This window comes from Oratosquilla oratoria, chromosome 20 (genome assembly GCF_046742065.1).
Source record: "Oratosquilla oratoria isolate Oo_2021 chromosome 20, ASM4674206v1, whole genome shotgun sequence".
NCBI classification, from domain to species: domain Eukaryota; kingdom Metazoa; phylum Arthropoda; class Malacostraca; order Stomatopoda; family Squillidae; genus Oratosquilla; species Oratosquilla oratoria.
The window spans coordinates 31370872-31390133 of record NC_134796.1 but is presented as its reverse complement, the minus strand read 5'-3'; the positions used below and the strand labels follow the sequence as shown (position 1 = coordinate 31390133).

At 35.9% G+C, this 19262-nt stretch overlaps 1 protein-coding gene across 1 annotated transcript; it reads left to right on the top strand.

Annotated features, from left to right (window-relative positions):
- The first annotated feature begins 12084 nt into the window (after positions 1-12084).
- On the top strand, positions 12085-13465 carry LOC143036058 (serine/threonine-protein kinase Chk1-like). Its single transcript, XM_076203314.1, has one exon. It carries the CDS (start codon positions 12207-12209, stop codon positions 13359-13361), a length of 1155 nt encoding a protein of 384 aa, XP_076059429.1. The 5' UTR covers positions 12085-12206; the 3' UTR covers positions 13362-13465.
- The last annotated feature ends 5797 nt before the right edge of the window (positions 13466-19262 follow it).

The following is a 19262-nucleotide window of genomic DNA, read 5'->3' as shown; positions in this document are numbered from 1 at the left end:
TTGTCTCCAAGGTTAAAAGACTGGTTAGTACCGACAAAATAGTTCAATACCGTTTACTAAAATGGTAATGTTGGCCGACTTTGTAATATTAATGTTAATGTTAATGGTAATGTTAATGTTGGGTGACTTCTTGGCTGACTTGGCTAACGGCTATTTTTTCAAGAGCAATGAGGGAACTTGTTTGGTTACAAGACATATCCAAGTTTTTCTGGGACAGTCTCCTACGCAATACACCTGAGCAAAAATAGTCATATAATTTTGTGCAGAGAATGCGTTTGAACGGTTGCTCGAGATTCTACAGAGAGTTTCAGGAGGACAAAGACATGGAACCCAAGACTTCGAGGGACTTGGACAGGGATTTTGACCGGAGAGTGAGAGCCTTTGTCCGCGTCTGCACTGTAACGGAGCTTATGGTCCTCCTTAGATTCTTTAATGAAAGGATTGGACAGCTCCTCGTGCAGAGGGAAAATAGAAAGAATAATTATGAAATAGACAAAAGCATCCTACGGAGCCTCATCATCGTCGGAATAGTTTTGGATGAGATTAAGAGGTCCGAGATGCATTCCAACAAAAGGAAATTTTCTGAAATGAAAGAAGAAACTTTACGTACTGCGAAGAAACTTAAAGCTTCTGTTCATTTTCATTCACAAATGAGGTGGAAAGAAGTACGTCACCTCGGCAAAGGAGGATTTGCCACTGTGAAACTGGTAAAAGACGTCTCTTCTGGCTTCATTTGCGCCAGAAAAACAATCAAAATTTTTAATATCGAGCGACAACTCGAAGAAATTAAAATTCATCGTAAACTGGAACATCAGAACGTCGTAGCCTTCCTGGGCGAATACAGGGATTCGGAAAACCTTTACGTTTTCCTAGAATATGTCGACGCCGATACACTACAGGATAGAATCGGCCGAAAAGGAGTTTCAGAGAGAAGAGCTAGACACTACCTGAAGCAGCTCATTGAAGGAGTGAAATATATACACTCCAGAAATATTGTACATAGAGATTTGAAACCCGACAATCTCTTTTTAAGCAAGAAGGACGATCTAAAAATTGGAGACTTCGGGCTTGCTGGCGAGTTCGTCAAAGGCGAGTTCCTGACAAAAATCTGCGGGACTTCAGCCTACATCGCCCCCGAAGTCTTCACAGGACGATACTTGGGAGAGCCCAACGACGTGTGGGCTTGCGGCATTGTGCTCTTCAGACTCGTAACTGGTCAAAATCCCTGGAAGATCCCTCAGACGAACAAAGACACAAACTATGCAATCTGGTCGTATTCGACCGAAGAAATCAGAAAGGCAAAACCATGGAAATCAATTCCAGGAAGAATTTTCCGCCTTATCGATAGAATCATTGTATCAAATCCTGAGGAAAGAGCGACTCTCAGCGATATTGAACAAGACTCATGGATTCTTGGTTAATGGAAGAAGTTGTATAAATAACAATATCTACAATAAATTCGAAAAATGAAAAATTAAAACGTGAAATCATTGCCTAATATATTTGGCACGGCTTTATCTATGGCCCTTAAATACAGGGGTTTCCCCTCAGCTGAATAATTTTCTTCCTTTCGTAGCTAGAAATATAATTGCCTTATCATCAAAGTAATGTATATATAATGTATATATATATATATATATATATATATTTATATATATATTATGTATATATAATGTATATATTTATATATATATATATTATGTATATATAATGTATATATTTATATATATATATAATGTATATATTTATATATATATTATGTATATATAATGTATATATATATATATATATATATACATATGTATATATATATATATATATATATTATATATATATATAAAGTATGTGTACATATATATATACATATGTATACATTTATATATATATATATATATGTGTGTGTATATATATATATATATATAATGTATAAATATGTGTGTATATATATATATATATATATATATATATATATATATATGCGTAAATAACCACTAGGAAAAAGTAAACTAACGAAGCAGAGCGCTTTCGTGTAATTACATCTTCAGTGCAGATACAAAGAAGGAATTATAAGAAGAAGAAACAAGGTACAGAATATATGACATAGTGAAGAGGGCATTCGGAGAGGTAGTGGAAGAAGTACACGTGACGGACGTATGGGCCGTCCTGGTAGCCAACAAGTATGGGACGTTTGGGCCGTCCTGGTAACCAACAAGTATGGGACAACTGCTCATAATTTATATTACAATTCAAACAATTTTGAAATTTCATGAGAAATAAAACTATCTAATTTGTACAAACCTTGATGAAGATTAACATTTATCCCCTTACTAGATTTGATCAAACTGCATTCAATTAAATTTCTTTCTGTTATGTTGTTGTTGTATGTGATGACTTTAGCATTATCCCAGTCAACTGGGTGGTTGAAATGGTTCATGTGGTTGAATATACCGCTAGATTGGTTTCCCTCTCTAACGTATTTCTTATGTTGATTGATTCGTGTTGTGAGTGCTTTAGCAGTCTGACCAACATAAAACTGATTACATGATTTGCAAGGTATTTTGTACACACACCCTTTATTACTATTGACAGAATTATTTATGAGCAGTTGTCTTACAGTGTTCTTGTTATTGAAAACTACATTAATGTTAAATTTACGTAACATATTTGGAATATTTTGCAGGTTCTCTTGGTACGGTAAAATTAGCAAGTTATTCATATTGAAAGTTTGAGTTGACCTAAGGTTGTAAAATGTCCTTTTAGCACGATTGTAAGCTTTATCAAGAACATGTGTGGGGTATTGTAGCTTAGTACCAATGTCGTAAATACATCTTATTTCATCATCGATGTACTCTGGGCTGCAAATGCGTAGGGCCCTGAGATACATCGACGAGAAAACAGATACCTTCACGCCATCAGGGTGTGAGGAATAATAGTGTATATATGAACAAACGTTGGTTGGTTTGCGATATACACTAAACTTCAACTCACTTTCACGGCGGTAGATATTACAATCAAGGAAAGGCAAAACGCCTTCTTTCTCTATCTCCACCGTGAACTTAATGGAACTGACCAAATTATTAAGCTTACATAAAAAATCATTTACATTATCTTGAATGGGCCACAGACATAGGATGTCATCAATATACCGCATCCATGTAATGTTGGGGGGAATGATCTTACTTAAAATTTTGGTTTCAAAAAACTCCATATATAAATTACTCAATACGGGGGAGAGAGGATTACCCATGCTCATTCCAAATTTCTGAGAATAGAATTTATCATTAAATTGGAATTTGCAATCTTTAACACACAATTTGATCAGTTCAATTAAGGTGCCTGAAGGTAATGGTAAATCGTGCTTATTTAACTCTTCTTTAAGATAGATTAAAAGGTCATCCAAGGGAACTTTCGTAAACAAACTAACAATATCACAACTTACCAATTTAAATTCATAGTCTGGTTTTACCTCACTTAGTTTGTTAATGAGGTCCAAACTGTTCTTAACATGTGAAATGGAAATAGTTCCAACTAGTGGACTAAGAATTGTTACCAACCATTTTGAAAGTTTGTATGAAGCTGAACCTATTGAAGAAACGATTGGTCTTACCGGGTTATTTGGTTTATGTGTCTTAATTAGACCATACATGTAAGGCAAAGGAGGGCTGATATGATTACATTTTGATTAGTTCACTATTTCCACTTAACAATTCTTTTATCTTCTTATTGAAATGGCTATTCACTGATTCAGTGAAGATGTGAAGATGTCTGATCGTCCATTTGATGATTTTTAGCGCATCATTCTTAAGAAACGAATCGACATTGCCAAATTAGAAGTCAAAGAACCCTTTAGGATCAAGCGTATTAGTTTGCATAAATTCCAGTGTTGTGTATCATCTGATGTAAAAAATGTGCTTTTGGACTATTGTTATGGAAAAATGAGGATGGAGTGTGAGTACTTGTCAAGGAAGTTAAACATGAAATTACTAGCCCTCATTAATGACAGTGACTGGACCAAACATGCTAACCCAGATTTCGTGGTTAACTTGTCATCTAAGCCACTCACCAAGGTTCAATCCACAGCATTAGGATTTGGGCTCAGCTTTGCCAATAATTCTAATCCATCTAACATCATTAACATTGGTAAAGCTTTTTGTAATTTAAAATGTGATAAAGATCTGCCTATAGATGATGTTAATATATGTAAAGGTATTGTTTATGGTGCTTTAGCTAATCAGGTACCTCCCAGCTGTCCTCAACGTTTTATCACTGCTATTAATTCTCTCAAAAAGGATAGTGATTTACATATCACAAAAGCTGATAAATCAAACGCTGTAGTAATTATGAACAAAAATGATTATTTAAACAAAATGGATGTACTACTTAAAGATCAAGTTACTTACGTCCAACTTTTAAAGAATCCTACTGAATCAGTGAATAGCCATTTCAATAAGAAGATAAAAGAATTGTTAAGTGGAAATAGTGAACTAATCAAAAAGTTTATTTCTATCAGCCCTCCTTTGCCTTACATGTATGGTCTAATTAAGACACATAAACCAAATAACCCGGTAAGACCAATCGTTTCTTCAATAGGTTCAGCTTCATACAAACTTTCGAAATGGTTGGTAACAATTCTTAGTCCACTAGTTGGAACTATTTCCACTTCACATGTTAAGAACAGTTTGGACCTCATTAACAAACTAAGTGAGGTAAAACCAGACTATGAATTTAAATTGGTAAGTTGTGATATTGTTAGTTTGTTTACGAAAGTTCCCTTGGATGACCTTTTAATCTATCTTAAAGAAGAGTTAAATAAGCACGATTTACCATTACCTTCAGGCACCTTAATTGAACTGATCAAATTGTGTGTTAAAGATTGCAAATTCCAATTTAATGATAAATTCTATTCTCAGAAATTTGGAATGAGCATGGGTAATCCTCTCTCCCCCGTATTGAGTAATTTATATATGGAGTTTTTTGAAACCAAAATTTTAAGTAAGATCATTCCCCCCAACATTACATGGATGCGGTTTATTGATGACATCCTATGTCTGTGGCCCATTCAAGATAATGTAAATGATTTTTTATGTAAGCTTAATAATTTGGTCAGTTCCATTAAGTTCACGGTGGAGATAGAGAAAGAAGGCGTTTTGCCTTTCCTTGATTGTAATATCTACCGCCGTGAAAGTGAGTTGAAGTTTAGTGTATATCGCAAACCAACCAACGTTTGTTCATATATACACTATTATTCCTCACACCCTGATGGCGTAAGGGTATCTGTTTTCTCGTCGATGTATCTCAGGGCCCTACGCATTTGCAGCCCAGAGTACATCGATGATGAAATAAGATGTATTTACGACATTGGTACTAAGCTACAATACCCCACACATGTTCTTGATAAAGCTTACAATCGTGCTAAAAGGACATTTTACAACCTTAGGTCAACTCAAACTTTCAATATGAATAACTTGCTAATTTTACCGTACCAAGAGAACCTGCAAAATATTCCAAATATGTTACGTAAATTTAACATTAATGTAGTTTTCAATAACAAGAACACTGTAAGACAACTGCTCATAAATAATTCTGTCAATAGTAATAAAGGGTGTGTGTACAAAATACCTTGCAAATCATGTAATCAGTTTTATGTTGGTCAGACTGCTAAAGCACTCACAACACGAATCAATCAACATAAGAAATACGTTAGAGAGGGAAACCAATCTAGCGGTATATTCAACCACATGAACCATTTTAACCACCCAGTTGACTGGGATAATGCTAAAGTCATCACATACAACAACAACATAACAGAAAGAAATTTAATTGAATGCAGTTTGATCAAATCTAGTAAGGGGATAAATGTTAATCTTCATCAAGGTTTGTACGAATTAGATAGTTTTATTTCTCATGAAATTTCAAAATTGTTTGAATTGTAATATAAATTATGAGCAGTTGTCCCATACTTGTTGGTTACCAGGACGGCCCAAACGTCCCATACTTGTTGGCTACCAGGACGGCCCATACGTCCGTCACGTGTACTTCTTCCACTACCTCTCCGAATGCCCTCTTCACTATGTCATATATTCTGTACCTTGTTTCTTTATCTTATAATTCCTTCTTTGTATCTGCACTGAAGATGTAATTACACGAAAGCGCTCTGCTTCGTTAGTTTACTTTTTCCTAGTGGTTATTTACGCATTTGTGAACACACGCTCCTCGTGTTTTTATTGCATATATATATATATATATATATATATATATATATATATATATATATATATATGTGTGTGTGTGTGTACATGTACTGTATATATATATATATATATATATATAATTTATATATATGTATATATATGTATATATATATATATATGTATATATATATATAATGTATATATATATATGTATATATGTATATATACATGTGTGTATATATATGTATATATAAAATATATTTATATATATACATATATATATACATATATAATATATATATATATATATATATATATATATATAATATACATATATATATACATATATATATACATATATATATATATATATATATATATATATATATATATATATATATATATATATATGAGTGGTGAGTTGAAACGCCAAGAATCCGGTGAAGCTTTATTATTGACGTTTTGTCCAGCTAGGACTTCTTCAGAGTGTACACATATAAGACATTGACAACTCATATATTCATACAGCTCACCCCGTTCCTCCCCGGCCAATGTTGTTCTTATCTCGCTTTCGTCTAGCTTCTTGGGGAATTAGGCTGCTTGGTACCCTCGCTAACTTGACAAAACCGTCCCGATCATTGCTACGTGGGAGTGAAGTTATGAAGTAAGTGAAGGCGGACGAAAGCGAGATGACAACAACATTAACCGGGTTGGAACGGGGTGAGCTGTGTGAATATATAAGTTGTCATTGTCTTATATGTGTACACTCTGAAGAAGTCCTAGTCGGACGAAACGTCAGTAATAATACTTTAACGGATTCTTGGCGTTTAAACTCGCCACCCTACCACTCATTCTGTCTTCAGACCTCAACACACACACACACACACACACACACACACACACACACACACACACACACACACACACACACACACACACACACACACACACACACGAGGCGTCTCACCCTTCATCTCTCCAATGGCGCTATCAAGCGACACCACGAAGACATACATCAGACCCCACTGACAAGAAAGAATTTGGAGGAGGGCATCACTATTTTACAGACAGAAACAAACCACACACGCCTTCATATCCTAGAAGCCTTATATATAAAAGATAAAAACCCCACGATGAACAGACAGACTCCGGATCCATTTATTATTCCCACATCAAAAGACATCGAGGTCACCTTAAGGATCAGCCGCTAGGCCTGGGGGCGGAGCTTAGTGTTCCTGCCTCCTGATTGGTCAACCGGATCAGCACGCATGTGTCTGTGATCTGTGTATTGTGTATATAAGATAATTTCCCACACACTGTACTCATTAGCACTGAAGATGCCTAACAGTTAGGCGAAAGCTCTGCATAAAATTAGAGAAGATAATTCCGATGCCTTTACTTATACCTCCAATGCTATTTGGTCAGGTAATTAAAGAACTTAGCACGACTCAGCGCGCCAGCATTAGAAAAGTTGAGAATGTCAGCAAAAAACTCGTGAACGCAGAAGCTGCTGCAAATTTTAATGACATTTGCCTTAAAGAGGATCTGCTGCCCAACTATAGCAATATATATATATGTATACATATATATATGCATATATATATGTATATATGCATATATATGTATATACGTATATATATGTATGTATATATGCATATATATGTATATATATGCATATATATGTATGTATATATGTATATATGTGTATATACATATATGTATATATACATATTTGTATATATATGTACATATTACTTCTTACTTCTACTCCCAGGTAGGCTTTCAGCCTGTCAGTCGGGCCAGCACACTTCTCCAGATTGTCCTCTCAAAGTTTCCTTCTTTCCTCAAATCCTCTATTTTTCCTAATCCATTTGCCTGTAGGATTTCTTCAACGCCATCTTTCCATCTTTTCTTCGGTCTACCTCTAGATCTGCTACCTTCTGGTCTCCAGTTCCATCTTTTCTTTGCAATTCTCTCTTCATCCATTCTCTCCACGTGCCCAAGCTACCTTAGTTGTGCCTTTTCTATTTTGCTTCTAATTCGATCTGTTTTGGTTTTATTTACTATTGGTCTTAACGTTTTCCTTTCTGCCGACTGAACTCTGTTCCATTCTCTTGATGTCAATGTCAAGCTTTCAGCAGCATACATTAAAATCGGTACCAAAACCGATTCAAAAATAGTTTTCTCTGCCTCCGTGGGTACATTTATATCTTTTAGGATAGGGTACAAGGCACAGACACCTCTACTGTACTTTGATATTCTTTCAGTTATCTCTTCCCTATTCTTGCATCCATCTTTTGTAAATACGCTTCCCCGATACTTAACACAATGTGCTTCTTTAACATTTTCATTTTCAATCATTATTTCTGCAATGTCATAATTTTCTTTTGTGATGGTTAGTATTTCAGTCTTCTGAATATTAATCATTAAAGCATCTTTTCCAACAAATTAGAACTCTTTCTAACTGTAATCTGTCGTTACTCCAGCAGGCAATGTCATCTGCATACACTAGTATATCTCCATCCCCTTCTCCTTGATCTCTTATTCTCTTTTTATACTTTTTAATAATGCTATCCATATGTGCTATGAATAATAATGGGGACAAAACACTTCCTTGTTTCACTCCTGTTGTTATATCAAACCATTCATCTTTCTCATACCCAGTTCTAACAAGGCACGAACATGGCTTATATGTACTCTCTATGGCTTTCTGCAGTTTGCTTGTCATTTTATACTCCTCCACTAAACATTTCCATAATTTGTTTCTTGGAACGGAGACAAATGCTTTTGCTAAGTCTATAAAAACACAATACAATTTTTTGTTATACTCCCAGCATTTTTCCATGACCATTCTTAAAATAAAAATGGGGTCAGATGTACTTCTATCTTTTCTACATCCAAACTGTTCTTCTCCTAGTTTCGGCTCTATCACTGTTCTTGCTCTGTTTTCTAGGATTCTTTCATAAAGTTTAGCTACTTGATTGATGAGAGAGATACCTCTGTAATTACCACAGAAACCTGAGTCGCCTTTACCTGTACAGACCGGTAGTATTGGTCTTGCCCCAACTTTGTGGAATAGTTTGTTCTCTCCAGGCCTTGTTTAATATTGTCAATATCTTCTCTTTTAGGGCATCACTTCCCTCCTTTATCAGCTCGGTTGGTAAGGCATCACATCGTGGTGCTTTATCGTTTTTCATCTTCAGGGCTTCTTCTAGCTCGTTTCTTGTTATTTCACCATCTTGGTCTTGTCTCTCTTTAACGTCCTCTTCGTGCTCTATACCTTCATCTATGTCTTCACCTCCCACATTCAGTAGGTTTTTCAAATAACTCTGCCATTTCTCGTTTATCTTGTTGGGTTCTACAATAACATTACCTTTGTCATCTTTAATGTTATGCACCATACTCTTATCTTTCCTATATGATTTTGCTAATCCAAAGATTTTCTTCTTATTACCTTTTAGATCTTGTTCTATTGTCTCTCCTAACTTCTTCCAAACATTTTGTTGTGCTGTTCTCTTCACTTTTTCTGCTTTATTTCTTGAAGTGACATACTCTTCTTGTTTCAGGTGTTTTATGTCTTAACCACTTTCTTAGTGCCTTCACTTTTTCTTTTACTGCACACCTTACTTCCTCTGTCCACCATGGTGTATGTCTTTTCTTACTTCCTCCCACCATTTTTGTTCCTAACGTTTCTTCTGCTCCACCTTTAATTATTTCCTTCAGATCTTCCCAATCCTCAGCTGCTCCCTCTCTGAGATTAATTTTCTCATCTACTGCTACCTGATACTTGTCTTTTGTTTCAGCATCTTTTAATGACTGAACTTTGATGACCTTTCTCTTTTGTATTTGTCCTTGCTTTATCTTCTTAATATTTAAATCTCCAATTAGAAGTCTGTGATCTGAATTTAGCGAATCACCTGGTAGAACTTTCACGTTGTTGAATAATCTTTTATCAGATGTCAGCATGTAGTCAATAATGGACCTTTGGTCAAACTGATCGATTAACTGATTCCATCTGTATCTTGTATACCTATGTTCATCTTTATGTTTAGAAAAGCCGTTCATAATCTTCATGTTATTTCTCATGCATAAATCTATCAAATTTTCCCCTTCTCTGTTTTTCACTTCTTCTCCAAAGGGTCCAATGATGTTCTGTATACCTCTTCTGTCCTGTCCAACCCTAGCATTAAAATCACCCATGATTATAGTGACATTGTCTGGGTTCATATCAATGTTATCCTCCAGCATCTCTAAAAACTCCTTTTTTCATCATCGGTGTGTCCTTGTTGAGGTGCATACACCTAATATATAAAGTATCTTTTACCTCTGATGTTCAGGACACACTACATAAGTCTCTCATTTATCAATTTTACATTTTGAATATATGGTGAGAGTGTTTGTCCTATTATAATTGCTACTCCATGTTTTCTTCTTCCTGTTTCAACTCCACTATACATCAAAACAAATCCACCACCTAAATCTTTTCCTCTCTCCTTTCCAAACTGTCTTGTCTCCGCTATACCAAATAAGTCTATTTTTCTACTCAGCATCATTTCAATGATTTCTTCTTCTTTGTCCTTGTATGTGGCAATGTTTAAAGTTACACATCTTATTTTTTGGCATAGTTCGAGCTGTGGTCCATAAACGTTTCCTATTTCGTCTTCGATTGGTCCGTCCTGATTCCGAGGCTGTCCCTTGAGTTTCTCGAGCAAATAGGTCTTTTTACGTCATGGGCTAGCTAGGCCTGTCATGACAACCCTCCTCTTTTATCCGGGCTTGGGACCGGCATAGGATTTAGATGTCATTCCCCATGGCAGAGTTATATATATATATATATATATATATATATATATATATATATATATATATATATATATATATATATATAAATATTACGTATATGTATAAATATTATATGTATAAATATTACGTATATGTATAAATATTATATATATGTATAAATATTATATATATGTATAAATATTATATATGTATAAATATTATATATATGTATAAATATTATATATATGTGTATATTATATATATATGTATAAATATTATATATATGTATATATTATATATATTATACATATATTATACACACACATACACACACACACACACGACTCGGTGGCGCGGTTGGTAGAGTCCCCGACTGCCACTACGGCGGTCCGGGTTCGAATCGTGCCCAGGGCTGAAGTAATTTCAGTACCGCTGCGCCTCGAGTCGTTACTCTAACTCTCGTGGGCGGGGAGTTGGGGTGTGTGTGTACGTGTAAGGTCTCAGCATTGCCCATAGATCGGTCATACGAGCTCTGAGCTCTCTTGCAGGAGGGAAACATCTATCGATCACGAATCCAACACGTGATCCAAAGACCAAGGTGAAAGACACACACACACACACACACACAGACTCCTGCTTCAACAGCTTTTTTTATGTGAAATTATCGTAGCAGTACACTATATAGGTAGGAATAATCTCTTTGATTTATGATAAAAATGAAATATTTTAAAGAAAATATGAGTTAAGCTGACAGATATAATACAAATACAGGAAAATTACAGTTAGGGAAAATCATTGATTACAGGAAATGTATATAATACAAGTACACTGTCATATCGGCTCTCTCTCTCTCACACACACACAAACACACACACACACACACACACACACACACACACACACACACACACACACTCATTCTTCATTTCTACTATTACCCTTAAAGCTCCTCTGCTGTCTGACCTTGTCTTCAAGGATAAAAAGACTGGGTAGCACCAACAAAATACTTCAATACTGTTTATTGAAATGGTATTGTTGGCTGACTTTGTAATATTAATGTTAATGTAATGGTAATGGTAATGTTGGCTGACTTATTGGCTGACATGGCTAACGGCCATTTGTTCAAGAGCAATGAGGGAACTTGTTTGGTTACAAGACATATCCAAGTTTTTCTGGAACATTCTCTTATGCTAAACACCTGAGCAAAAATAGTCATATAATTTTGTGCAGAGAATGCGTTCGAACGGTTTCTCAAGATTCTACAGAGACTTTCAAGAGGACAGGGACATGGAACCCGAGGATACTTCGAGGGACTTGGACAGGGATTTGGACCAGAGAGTCAGAGCCTTTGTCCGCGTCTGCACTGTCATGGAGTTAATGGTCCTCCTTAGATTCTTTAATGAAAGGATTGGACAGCTCCTCGTGCAGAGGGAAAATAGAAAGAATAATTATGAAACAGACAAAAGCATCCTACGGAGCCTCATCATCGTCGGAATAGTTTTGGATGAGATTAAGAGGTCCGAGATGCATTCCAACAAAAGGAAATTTTCTGAATTGAAAGAAGAAACTTTACGTACTGCGAAGAAACTTAAAGCTTCTGTTCATTTTGATTCACAAATGAGGTGGAAAGAAGTACGTCACCTCGGCAAAGGAGGATTTGCCACTGTGAAGCTGGTAAAAGACGTCTCTTCTGGCTTCATTTGCGCCAGAAAAACAATCCAAATTTTTAATATCGAGCGACAACTCGAAGAAATTAAACTTCATCGTAAACTGGAACATCAGAACGTCGTAGCCTTCCTGGGCGAATACAGGGATTCGGAAAACTTGTACGTTTTCCTAGAATATGTCGACGGCGATACACTACAGGATAGAATCGGCCGAAATGGAGTTTCAGAGAGAAGAGCTAGACACTACTTTAAGCAGCTCATTGAAGGAGTGAAATATATACACTCCAGAAATATTGTACATAGAGATTTGAAACCCGACAATCTCTTTTTAAGCAAGAAGGACGATCTAAAAATTGGAGACTTCGGGCTTGCTGGCGAGTTCGTCAAAGGCGAGTTCCTGACAAAAATCTGCGGGACTTCAGCCTACATCGCCCCCGAAGTCTTCACAGGACGATACTTGGGAGAGCCCAACGACGTGTGGGCTTGCGGCATTGTGCTCTTCAGACTCGTAACTGGTCAAAATCCCTGGAAGATCCCTCAGACGAACAAAGACACAAACTATGCGATCTGGTCGTATTCGACCGAAGAAATCAGAAAGGCAAAACCATGGAAATCAATTCCAGGAAGAATTTTTCGTCTTATCGATAGAATCATTGTTTCAAATCCTGAGGAAAGAGCGACTCTCATCGATATTGAACAAGACTCATGGATTCTTGGTTAATGGAAGAAGTTGTATAATTAACAAAAAGTATTTACAATAAATTCAAATACATGTAACGTGAAACATGAAATCATTGCCTAGTACATTTGGCACGGCTTTATCTATGGCCCTTAAATACAGGGGTTTCCCCTCAGCTGAATAAAATTGTCCCTTCGTAGCTAGGAATATGATTATGAACTGCTTTATCATCTAACAAAGTATTAAAAAAAAAAAAAAAAAAAAAAAATCAAAGAAGTGTTGGAGTGCCACAGTGGAAGAATATATATATATATATATATAAATATATATATATATATTTATATATATATATATACATATATTTATACATTTGTATTATATATACATATATATATATATATATTGTGTATATATATATATATATATATATATATGTTTTAAATTACCCACTGCCGGAGAAACAAAGCAAAAGAAACAGACGAACTGTATATTTCGACCACTACTGTGGTCCTCTTCAGCAGACAGATACAAGGTAAGATGTACAAGAATATATACAGTGAGAGAGGTACAAAGTGGGAACAAGGGGGAGGTGGCTCAAGTCACATGTCCGAGGTGGGGCGGATTCGGGAATAGTAATATTTTATTCACAGCATAAGTTGTTATACAATCTGGTGACCATTGCCCTTTTGATGTTTTGAAATTTGGCAAGTGTTTAATGAGGAAAGATTCGACTATCTTTCTCCTAAAGCTACAATTGGATTTATAAATTATTTCTGGTTTGTTCCAATCTATGCGGTGATCCTTTGTTGATGTATGGAGGAAGACCGCGGAGTTTTGTACATACCTGACAGAGTTTTTGCGCTCTTTTACTCTGGTTTTGAGGTCCCTACCAGTTTGACCCCAGTAGACCTCATTGCAATCTTTACAAGGTAGTTTATATGCTCCAGGGTTATTATCTGATTTGGGTTTATGATGTATGTTTACTACTTTATGAAAAATGTTATTAGGATAGTTGAAGACCAATTTAATTTTATCTTGTGGTAACATTTTAGAAGCTTCGTCCAATAAATGGTTGTATGGGATCTTTATACAAGTATTGTCCCAATTGTGCTGTTTCTTTGTTTGGGAAGAGTTCTTATAATGGCTGATTTTTGCCTTGCTAAGAGCTTTTGTCAACAACCAATTTGGATAACCTAATTTGCTCAGTTGTAAGTTTATTGTTTCTAATTCTTTATTTAAAAATTGAACGCTACAAATTCTTAATGCTCTTAAATAGAGGCCCGAAGCAACACTTAGTTTAACCCTTTCTGGATGGTAACTAAAAAAATGTAAATAGCTACCAGTATGCGTGGGCTTTCTATATACTGTGAAATCCAAATGTCCATGACTTTTGATCACTAATATATCCAGAAAGGGAATGCTGTTGTCCTCTTCCCATTCACCTTTAAATTTTATACTAGGTGACAAATGATTAAGTTTAAAGTGAAAGTCATTAAATGGTCCCTAACTATCACTAATATATCCAGAAAGGGAATGTTGTTGTCCTCTTCCCATTCAACTTTAAATTTTATACTAGGTGGCAAATTATTAAGTGTGAATTAAATGGTCCCTAACTATCGTCCCAAAACGTAAAAATATCATCAACGTATCTAAACCAGATCATGTCGGGTGGTTTTATGTCCGGTAGCAACACGATTTCGAAATATTCCATATAAAGATTAGATAGTACTGGGGAGAGATTAGAGCCCATACTACATCCAAATTTTTGCCTGAAAAAATGATCTTTGAAGGAAAAAACATTAGTTGTGATACATAGTTTGATTAATTTTAAGATTTTAGGAATAGGCAAGGGAAATTGTTCATTTTATGGATTTAGTTTGGTTTCCAAGAAATTTAATACTTCATATGTATTGATGTTAGTGAAGAGAAAGACTATGTCGAGGCTTAGTAATTTACTATTAGCAGGTATATTGTGGTGCTTTATTTTATTGATGAAATCCTCCGAATGCTTTATATGTGAATTAGAAAAAGTACCCACAAACGGCGAAAGTAAACGTGTGAGCCATTTGGACAATCTGTTTGTGCACGAATTCCTGTTGGAAATTATTGGTCTAAGTGGGGTTCCCTCTTTATGAATTTTAGGGAGACCGTAAAAGTTAGGTAACTGAGGGTTGATCACTAGAATATTAATTTAAAACATTTTACTAAATGTGCTACTACATTTTCGTCTTGTGAAATAAATATATATATATAGTGTGTGTGTGTGTGTATTTATAAGAGTGGTAGGGTGGTGAGTTGAAACGCCAAGAATCCGTTGAAGTTTTATTACTCACGTTCTGTCCAACTAGGACTTCTTCAGAGTGTACACATATAAGACATTGACAACTCATATATTCATACAGCCCACCCCGTTCCTCCCCGGTCAATATTGTTCTCATCTCGCTTTCGTCTGGCTTCTTGGGGAATTAGGCTGCTTGCTACCCTCGCTAACTTGACAAAACCGCCCCGATCATTGCTACGTGGGAGTGAAGTAATGAAGTAAGTGAAGCCAGACGAAAGCGAGATGGCAACATTAAACGGGGTGGAACGGGGTGAGCTGTGTGAATGTATAAGTTGTCTTTGTCTTGTATGTGTACACTCTGAAGAAGTCCTAGTCGGACGAAACGTCAGTAATAATACTTTAACGGATTCTTGGCGTTTAAACTCGCCACCCTACCACTCATTCTGTCTTCAGACCTCAACACACACACACACACACACACACACACACACACACACACACACATATATATATATATATACATATATATATGTATATATGCATATATGTATATACGTATATATGCATATATGTATATATAACATATATATATATATATATGCATATATATGTATATATATATATATGTATATATACATATTTGTATACATATGTACATATTACTTCTTCTACTCCCAGGTAGGCTTTCAGCCTGTCAGTCGGGCCAGCACACTTCTCCAGATTGTCCTCTCAAAGCTTCCTTCTTTCCTCAAATCCTCTATTTTTCCTAATCCATTTGCCTGTAGGATTTCTTCAACGCCATCTTTCCATCTTTTCTTCGGTCTACCTCTAGATCTGCTACCTTCTGGTCTCCAGTTCCATCTTTTCTTTGCAATTCTCTCTTCATCCATTCTCTCCACGTGCCCAAGATACCTTAGTTGTGCCTTTTCTATTTTGCTTCTAATTGATGTTACTCCAATCATTTCTCTTATATCATCATTTCTAATTCGATCTCTTTTGGTTTTATTTACTATTGCTCTAAAACGTTTTCCTTTCTGCCGACTGAACTCTGCTCCATTCTCTTGATGTCAATGTCAAGCTTTCAGCAGCATACATTAAAATCGGTACCAAAACTGATTCAAAAATAGTTTTCTTTGCCTCCGTGGGTACATTTATATCTTTTAGGATAGGGTACAAGGCACAGACACCTCTACTGTTCTTTGATATTCTTTCAGTTATCTCTTCCCTATTCTTGCATCCATCTTTTGTAAATACGCTTCCCCGATACTTAACACAATGTGCTTCTTTAACATTTTCATTTTCAATCATTATTTCTGCAATGTCATAATTTTCTTTTGTGATGGTTAGTATTTCAGTCTTCTGAATATTAATGCTTAGTCCCGCCTCATTAAAGCATCTTTTCCAACAAATTAGAGCTCTTTCTAACTGTAATCTGTCGTTACTCCAGCAGGCAATGTCAACTACATACACTAGTATATCTCCATCCCCTTCTCCTTGATCTCTTATTCTCTTTTTATACTTTTTAATAATGCTATCCATATATGCTATGAATAATAATGGGGACAAAACACTTCCTTGTTTCTCTCCTGTTGTTATATCAAACCATTCATCTTTCTCATTCCCAGTTCTAACAAGGCACGAACATGGCTTATATGTATTCTCTATGGCTTTCTGCAGTTTGCTTGTCATTTTATACTCCTCCACTAAACATTTCCATAATTTGTTTCTTGGAACGGAGTCAAATGCTTTTGCTAAGTCTATAAAAGCACAATACAATTTTTTGTTATCCTCCCAGCGTTTTTCCATGACCATTCTTAAAATAAAAATGGGGTCAGATGTACTTCTATCTTTTCTACATCCAAACTGTTCTTCTCCTAGTTTCGGCTCTATCACTGTTCTTGCTCTGTTTTCTAGGATTCTTTCATAAAGTTTAGCTACTTGATTGATGAGAGATATACCTCTGTAATTACCACAGAAACCTGAGTCGCCTTTACCTTTATAGACCCGTAGTATAATGGTCTTGCCCCAACTTTGTGGAATAGTTTCTTCTCTCCAGGCCTTGTTTAATATTGTCAATATCTTCTCTTTTAGGGCATCACTTCCCTCCTTTATCAGCTCGATCGGTAAGGCATCACATCGTGGTGCTTTATCGTTTTTCATCTTCTTCAGGGCTTCTTCTAGTTCGTTCTTGTTATTTCATCATCTTGGTCTTGTCTCTCTTTAACGTCCTCTTCGTGCTCTATACCTTCATATGTCTTCTCCCACATTCAGTAGGTTTTATCTTGTTCGGTTCTACAATAACATTACCTTTGTCATCTTAATGTTATGCACCAAACTCTTATCTTTCCTATATGATTTTGCTAATCCAAAGATTTTCTTATTACCTTTTAGATCTTGTTCTATTGTCTCTCCTAACTTCTTCCAAACATTTTTTATGATGTTCTCTTCACTTTTTCTGCTTTATTTCTTGAAGTGACATACTCTATTCTTGTTTTAGGTGTTTTATGTCTCAACCACTTTCTTAGTACCTTCACTTTTTCTTTTACTGCACACTTTACTTCCTCTGTCCACCATGGTGTATGTCTTTTCTTACTTCCTCCCACCATTTAGCAGGTATATTGTGGTGCTTTATTTTATTGATGAAATCCTCCGAATGCTTTATATGTGAATTAGAAAAAGTACCCACAAACGGCGAAAGTAAACGTGTGAGCCATTTGGACAATCTGTTTGTGCACGAATTCCTGTTGGAAATTATTGGTCTAAGTGGGGTTCCCTCTTTATGAATTTTAGGGAGACCGTAAAAGTTAGGTAACTGAGGGTTGATCACTAGAATATTAATTTAAAACATTTTACTAAATGTGCTACTACATTTTCGTCTTGTGAAATAAATATATATATATACATATATATATATATATATATATATATGTGTGTGTGTGTGTGTGTGTGTGTGTGTGTGTGTGTGTGTGTGTGTGTGTTTATAAGAGTGGTAGGAGGGTGGTGAGTTTAAACGCCAAGAATCCGATTAAGTTTTATTACTGACGTTTCTTCCAACTGGGACTTCTTCTGAGTGCACACATATAAGACATTGAGCTGTATGAGTATACAAGTTGTGACTGTTTTATATGTGTACACTCTGAAGAAGTCCTAGTTGGAAAAAACGTCAGTAATAAAACTTCAACAGATTCTTGGCGTTTAAACTCACCACCCTACCACTCTTAATCTTCTAAACAACCAGTCCTCTTAAATAGCGCACTATTCGAGTGCGCTTCGAAGCTTTACTTGAAACGAGCTGCCACGTATGACGACCGAGGTTACGTGCGTGCCGGACAGACATGGGTTTATCAGAGAGAACTTGGTGACTGCACCTAGTCCACTACTCCCTCTCCACTCTAAAACTGGCGTGATACATCGACTGGACGTCGTTTGTCTCCAACTTCGCCTCCCGCCCTGCCAGAGTCGTCATCGCTCAGCTCCAAAACCCTCATCTTCTACCGAAGCTTTCTACGAGTAATTTAAGTGTTTACTGTGGAGTCAATCCGAGTGAGCTACGACCGAACTGGCCTAAGGTGAAACAGTTGGTGTTGTTTTTCCTGAAATTGATTTGATAGTGCATTGTGGAAGGACCAGAATTATAAACTTCCAGTGCAATCCTGTGTTTT